Source organism: Sinocyclocheilus grahami, unplaced genomic scaffold (assembly GCF_001515645.1).
Source record: "Sinocyclocheilus grahami isolate Dianchi unplaced genomic scaffold, SAMN03320097.WGS_v1.1 scaffold1211.1, whole genome shotgun sequence".
Lineage (NCBI taxonomy): Eukaryota > Metazoa > Chordata > Actinopteri > Cypriniformes > Cyprinidae > Sinocyclocheilus > Sinocyclocheilus grahami.
In genome coordinates this window covers 11,808-19,103 of record NW_015506390.1, presented here as the reverse complement: position 1 = coordinate 19,103, position 7,296 = coordinate 11,808, and the positions used below count along the sequence as shown (strand labels likewise).

The 7,296-nt window shown below is 39.5% G+C and overlaps 1 protein-coding gene across 1 annotated transcript in view; it reads right to left on the bottom strand.

The window, feature by feature from the left end:
- LOC107568073 (ICOS ligand-like) overlaps positions 1 to 6,955 on the bottom strand; it is a 26,057-nt gene extending 19,102 nt beyond the window's left edge. The window contains exon 1 of the mRNA XM_016253916.1: positions 6,850 to 6,955. Coding sequence (XP_016109402.1) covers positions 6,850 to 6,857 — 8 coding nt within the window. The 5' untranslated portion in view covers positions 6,858 to 6,955. The remainder of the gene's footprint in view (positions 1 to 6,849) is intronic.
- Positions 6,956 to 7,296: the final 341 nt, after the last annotated feature.

Here is a 7,296-nt window from a genome sequence, read left to right as displayed (position 1 = left end):
AAGTCGCCTTTACCTTAAAGTCGCCTTTCTTAGGGTCGCTCTCCTTAAAGTAGCCTTTCCTTAAAGTCGCCTTTCCTCCTTTCCTTGAAGTCGCCTTTACCTTAAAGTCACCTTTTCCTTAAAGTCGCCTTTCTTAGGGTCGCTCTGCTTAAAGTCGCCTTTACCTTACAGTCGCCTTTACCTTACAGTCGCCTTTACCTTACAGTCGCCTTTACCTTACAGTCGCCTTTCTTAAGGTCGCTCTCCTTAAAGTCTCCTTTACCTTAAAGTCTAATTTCCTTAAAGTCGCCTCTCCTTAAAGTTGGCTTCCTTGAAGTCGCCTTTCCTTGAAGTCGCCTTTCCTTGAAGTCGCCTTTCCTTGAAGTCGCCTTTCCTTGAAGTCGCCTTTCCTTGAAGTCGCCTTTCCTTGAAGTCGCCTTTCCTTGAAGTCGCCTTTCCTTGAAGTCCCCTTTCCTTTAAGTCGCCTTTCCTTGAAGTCGCCTTTCCTTGAAGTCGCCTTTCCTTGAAGTCGCCTTTCCTTAAAGTCGCCTTTCCTTAAAGTCGCATTTACCTTAAAGTCGCCTTTACCTTCAAGTCGCCTTTACCTTGAAGTCGCCTTTACCTTGAAGTCGCCTTTACCTTGAAGTCGCCTTTCCTTGAAGTCGCCTTTACCTTAAAGTCGCCTTTACCTTAAAGTCGCCTTTACCTTAAAGTCGCCTTTCCTTAAAGTCGCCTTTCTTAGGGTCGCTCTCCTTAAAGTCGCCTTTACCTTGAAATTGCCTTTCCTGAAAGTTGCCTTTCTTAAGGTCGCCTTTTCTTGAAGTCGCCTTTCTTAAGGTCGCCTTTCTTAGGGTCACTGTCCTTAAAGTCGCCTTTCCTTAAAGTCGCCTTTACCTTAAAAAGTCGCCTTTCCTTAAAGTCGCCTTTCTTAAGGTCACCTTTCTTAAGGTCGCCTTTCTTAGGGTCACTGTCCTTAAAGTCGCCTTTCCTTAAAGTCGCCTTTACCTTAAAAAGTCGCCTTTCCTTAAAGTCGCCTTTCTTAAGGTCACCTTTCTTAAGGTCGCCTTTCTTAGGGTCACTGTCCTTAAAGTCGCCTTTCCTTAAAGTCGCCTTTACCTTAAAAAGTCGCCTTTCCTTAAAGTCGCCTTTCTTAAGGTCACCTTTCTTAAGGTCGCCTTTCTTAGGGTCACTGTCCTTAAAGTCGCCTTTCCTTAAAGTCGCCTTTACCTTAAAAAGTCGCCTTTCCTTAAAGTCGCCTTTCTTAAGGTCACCTTTCTTAAGGTCGCCTTTCTTAGGGTCACTGTCCTTAAAGTCGCCTCTACCTTTAAGTAGTCTTTCTTTAAAGTAGCCTTTACCTTAAAGTCTCCTTTCTTAGTTCACTGTCCTTAAAGTCGTCTTTACCTTAAAACCACCTTTACCTTAAAGGGGTCATATGATGCAATTTCAATTTTTCCTTTCTCTTTGGAGTGTTACAAGCTCTTGGTGCATAAAGAAGATCTGTAAAGTTGCAAAGACTAAAGTCTCAAATCCAAAGAGATATTCTTTATAAAAGTTCAGAGTCAGCCACACCTACCTAAAACTGCTCGTTCTAACACGCCCCCACATATCTACCTCACTATGTGGGAAGATTTGCATAACGCCGCCCAAATGTTCACTCAAAGAAAGAAGGCATAACTTTTAGTCTCACTGTAGTTTTGTTGACGCTGCAGCCATGTCGTGAAGACACTGTGTGCTTCATTGTGAAAGCGTAACTACTTTGTTTGGTCTTCCAAAAGAGGACGATATCCGCTTCGTCATGCCTAGAGCTGACCTGTGCTGGTCGCGGAGGAAATACATCATCTTTCACCGTGGACGAAGCGGAATCCAGCCCGGGGTCCGTCACATGTGGTTGCCGCTCATTCATCGGATCCGCCGGGTGTTCCATTCTTGACCCCGCCGCCTCAGCTAACTCTAGCCTGGCCTCAGCTCATGCTAAGCCAGGGCTTCCGCCCACGCTAGCCCGGCCTCTGTTCACTCTATCCCGGCCTCAGCGCACGCTAAGCCCGGGGCTTCCCCTCACGCTACTACAAATCAGTGGTATTTACAACACTGTTCCAGAACAGTTTAACCCAAATATCCAGATGTGTGCAGCGCATTTTATGGAGGACTGTTTACTGATCTTGGGAGAGTAACGTTAGACTAAAATGCCGGCAGTTCTGACTCACGTAATTACGTTTTCATTTAAAGGATTTGCCACTGATGATTCAAACGAGAGTTTTGGCCAGTAAAGTAGCACTTGTTGTTTGTCATTTCTCTGATCACAAATGCAGACAGACTTTTATGTTTACGCGGCGCGATGCAATGCAACGCAACGCGTAAAAAGACAGTATAAGTCATTATAATCAGTAATTATGTCCCCACTGGTTGCAAAAAATGCCTCGTTTGTAATGGGTTTTAATGTTTTTGTCTTGTCGCTCCGGCCGGGACACGGCATCACCAGTATGTGAGGGGCGTAACATTTCCGTCTCACGCTTGAGGTATTCGGCCAATCACAACGCATTGGATAACTGGCCAATCACAGCACACATCGCTATTTCAGAACGATGAGCTTTGTAAAAATCTACGCATTTCAAAAAGGTGGGGCATAGAGGAGAAAAAAATAATGTACAGTATGTGGAAAATTATGTTTTTTTAAACTTTAAACCGCATAAACACATTTCATTACACAAAATAATGTTCTTTTTAGCAGCATCATATGACCCCTTTAAAGTCGCCTTTAGTTTTCGCCTTTCCTTGAAGTCGCCTTTCCTTGAAGTCGCCTTTCCTTGAAGTCGCCTTTCCTTGAAGTCGCCTTTCCTTGAAGTCGCCTTTCCTTGAAGTCGCCTTTCCTTGAAGTCGCCTTTCCTTGAAGTCGCCTTTCCTTGAAGTCGCCTTTCCTTGAAGTCGCCTTTCCTTGAAGTCGCCTTTCCTTGAAGTCGCCTTTCCTTGAAGTCGCCTTTCCTTGAAGTCGCCTTTCCTTGAAGTCGCCTTTCCTTGAAGTCGCCTTTCCTTAAAGTCGCCTTTCTTAGGGTCGCTCTCCTCAAAGTCGCCTTTACCTTAAAGTTGCCTTTCCTTAAAGTCGCCTTTCCTTAAAGTCGCCTTTACCTTAAAGTCGCCTTTACCTTAAAGTCGCCTTTCTTAGGGTCGCTGTCCTTAAAACCCCCTTTACCTTAAAGTTGCCTTTCTTTAAAGTCGCCTTTACCTTAAAGTCACCTTTCTTAGGTTCGCTCTGCTTAAAGTCGCCTTTACCTTAAAGTCGCCTTTCTTAGGGTCGCTCTCCTTAAAGTCGCCTTTCCTTAAAGTCGCCTTTCTTAGGGTCGCTCTCCTTAAAGCCGCCTTTACCTTAAAGTTGCCTTTACCTTAAAGTGGCCTTTTCTTAAAGTCGCCTCTCCTTAAAGTCGCCTTTACCTTAAAGTCGCCTTTCATAGGGACACTCTCCTTAAAGTCGCCTTTACCTTAAAGTCGCCTTTCCTGTGGTCGCTCTTCTTGGGTTTGCTCTTCAATTGCTTAGGTTTGCTCTTCAATTGCTTATACCCTTATGAAAATGAACCATGGTTTTACTATAGTAAAACTGTAGTTAACCATGACTGTCATAACCGTGGTTTTTTTGGTGCGATACCATGGTTTTACTACAGTTATATTGTAGTAAAACTACAGTAAAACTATTGTAAATTATGACTGTAGTAACCATGTTTTTTTCTTTGTGCAAACCATGGTTCAAGTACCACAAATTAACTATGGTTGCAATACCATAGTTTAACCATGGTTTTACTAAAGTACCTCAATTTACTTAAGCCTAGTTATTCAACAAACAACTACAAAATAAAAACAGATTGACAAGTTCCTATTCCTATTGTTCTCACATGACAAAATGATTCAGAACTATGAATTACATCTTTATAAAAAAAATGGTGATAAAGCACTGCAGTGGTAGAGATGGGTTTCTGCTAATTTACAATATAAAATAGCAAATAGTTTCACTGTAATAATGCATTATCTCTATAGAAATTAATTACATGTACAAATAAACATGACTTCGTGCACATACACAGCATTATACTGCCTACCTGTCATTAAAATGATTTGAATCCATTATTTTAAACAATGTAATTTCACATCCTGCCTATGAAAACAAATATAATGAATGTATCTATGTAGGTTCTGCTGTACATTATAAGCATTAATGGGTTAAAATACAAACATTACATTCTAAGCCTAAAAACAACAGATTGCTTGCTATTTTAAAACAGAATTTAAAACAATTTAAACAAAAACACAAATAAGTAAGTAATAAACAAATAAGTAATTATATTATATTAATGGACAATTCCAACAATAGTGCCTTTACTGTTACTGCTCTCATAAATATGATTACTTGTGTTACGTGTAGGGTTTTTAACCTACACAATTATTCTAACAAAAAATATTTTAGCAAAATGTTTATTTTCGTCAGAATTATGAGCGGTCTGTTTGTTTTGATGCACTAATCAAATGCGTTGACAATTATTTTCATTATCGATTAGTTGTTGCAGGCCTAGTTTTATACAAGCTGTAAACACAAGCCCAACACAGGCAGATGTGTGCAGTCAATAGTGTGCATCAAGGTCGCATTAACAACCTAATTTTTAAGTAAATATAATGGGCGATATATTGCGTCACCATATTGCGAGATAAGTCGATATATTGATTATTGCGACATGCCTAATCATAAGCAACACCGATCATAAGCAACACCGATCATAAGCAATTGAACACCGATCATAAGCAACAGCGATCATAAGCAATTGAACAGCGATCATAAGCAACACGGTTAAGCAATTGAACAGCGATCATAAGCAATTGAACAGTGATCATAAGCAAGAGCGATCATAAGCAAGAGCGACCATAAGCAACTGAACTGACCAATAACAACTGAGTATTCCGGCAAGCTGTTTATTAATATTGTGTATATATATATATTCTTCTCATTTTTAGGTCCTGAGACCATATGGGGTGAAGATCAAGACTATGACTGTCGCAATAATCAATATATCGACTAATCGCGCAATATATACATAACCTCAATCATTTTTGGTGACGCAATATATCGCCCATTATATTTACTTAAAAATGAACGTGACTGTGTTTTTTTACATTCCACTTGCACCTGTGTCTTTTGCAGTTTCTCGTACATAACATGGTGTAGTCATGAGGTGCTCGTTCAAATTAAAAAAATGCTTCTACAAACAAAGTTTCATCTGCAGATTTGGCCTTGTTTAGGGATCTGTGCCTTTGTGCATACAGACATCTGACTGCTAAGTAGGGATTGTGTTTGTCAGCAATAGTGTGCACCCTTAATTTACAGAGAAAAGAAGGACAGGGGAAAACCTTTAGATGGAAAAATCTCCATAAAAGTTTTTCCTTTTTTCTACTTGTTACTTTGCACTTTTTGTTAGAAAATGTTTATTTACTATTTATTCAGGTTTTTAAGGTATCTAATATATTGATACTTAATTTCCATGATCTAAATATTCTTAAAAATTAAAAGTATGTTGTCATTTGGAAGTTGTTATCATGACAGGCCTAATCAAGACAACCACACCAAAGGTGGACCGTAACCTACTGGACTATATGATAGACTTCATACTGACAACTGCCATGTATGCAGCATCAAAAGTTTTTGAAAAGAGGGGCATTTTCTTCACCAAGTAAAAGAGTGGAGGATTCATCTGGCCTTCATCGGCCCCCATGAGGTGATTTGATGTAGAATAAATCAGCTTGCTTTAGGCCTGAAATGACTGAAATCTTCATCTCATGTGAGTTATATAATTTTAAACATTCTTAAAAGTACTTCTCATTTCTTGTGAATGTATTTTGTAGTATGTGCAAAACTTTTCCAATGAAAACCTTTTTTACCTTTATTGATATTGTAATCAAGGTTGTTAATGCGACCTTGATGCACCCTATGGACTGCACACATCTGCCTGTGTTGGGCTTGTGTTTACAGCTTGTATAAAACTAGGCCTGCAACAACTAATCGATAATGAAAATAATTGTCAACGAATTTGATTAGTGCATCAAAACACTAAACACACAAAACAGACCGCTCATAATTCTGACGAAAATAAACATTTTGCTAAAATATTTTTTGTTAGAATAATTGTGTAGGTTAAAAACCCTACACGTAACACAAGTAATCATATTTATGAGAGCAGTAACAGTAAAGGCACACAAAACAGACCGCTCATAATTCTGACGAAAATAAACATTTTGCTAAAATATTTTTTGTTAGAATAATTGTGTAGGTTAAAAACCCTACACATAACACAAGTAAACCGATCATAGTGCTCATGACCGATCATAGTGCTCATGGCCGATCATAGTGCTCATGACCGATCATAGTGCTCATGGCCGATCATAGTGCTCATGACCGATCATAGTGCTCATGGCCGATCATAGTGCTCATGACCGATCATAGTGCTCATGGCCGATCATAGTGCTCATGACCGATCATAGTGCTCATGGCCGATCATAGTGCTCATGACCGATCATAGTGCTCATGGCCGATCATAGTGCTCAGGCCGATCATAGTGCTCATGACCGATCATAGTGCTCATGGCCGATCATAGTGCTCAGGCCGATCATAGTGCTCATGACCGATCATAGTGCTCATGGCCGATCATAGTGCTCATGGCCGATCATAGTGATCACCGACTATAGTGGTGATGACCGACTTTAGTGGTAGTAGCGACCGACTTTAGTGGGAGAAGCGACCTTAGTGTAAGCAACTGAAGAGCGAACCGAAAGCTAAAATCAAGCAATACACAGAGAACCGCTGTCCAAACAGCGTCAGTCAGAATTAATCAAACGTACCTGTTCATCGTGGTGGCCCAATATTATATAAATTATATATTATACCCAATATATCATTTATTTTGAAATACACAAACATCGATCATAAGGCTAAAATCTTCTTCTTCTTTCAACTTAGTGGCGGTTGGCAGACCAACTTATAGTGCATTTCCGCCACCTACTGAGATGGAGTGTGGTGCGTCAATGAGTAGTGTAATATAGGTAATAAAATAAGGAAGAATGGAAAGAATATATATATATATATATATTTTTTTTTTGTGACCTCTATAAATTATAATATTATCTTGAAAACTTGTGATGAATTTCTTAATAAATTCTGAATTGACAAACCACTTACCTATTGACTTGGTTTGATTTTCTAGTATTAACCTTTATTTTTATATCAGGTGCATTCTAACAGAGCATGATCTACTGTCTTTGGTTTTTTTACAATTATTACATAAACCT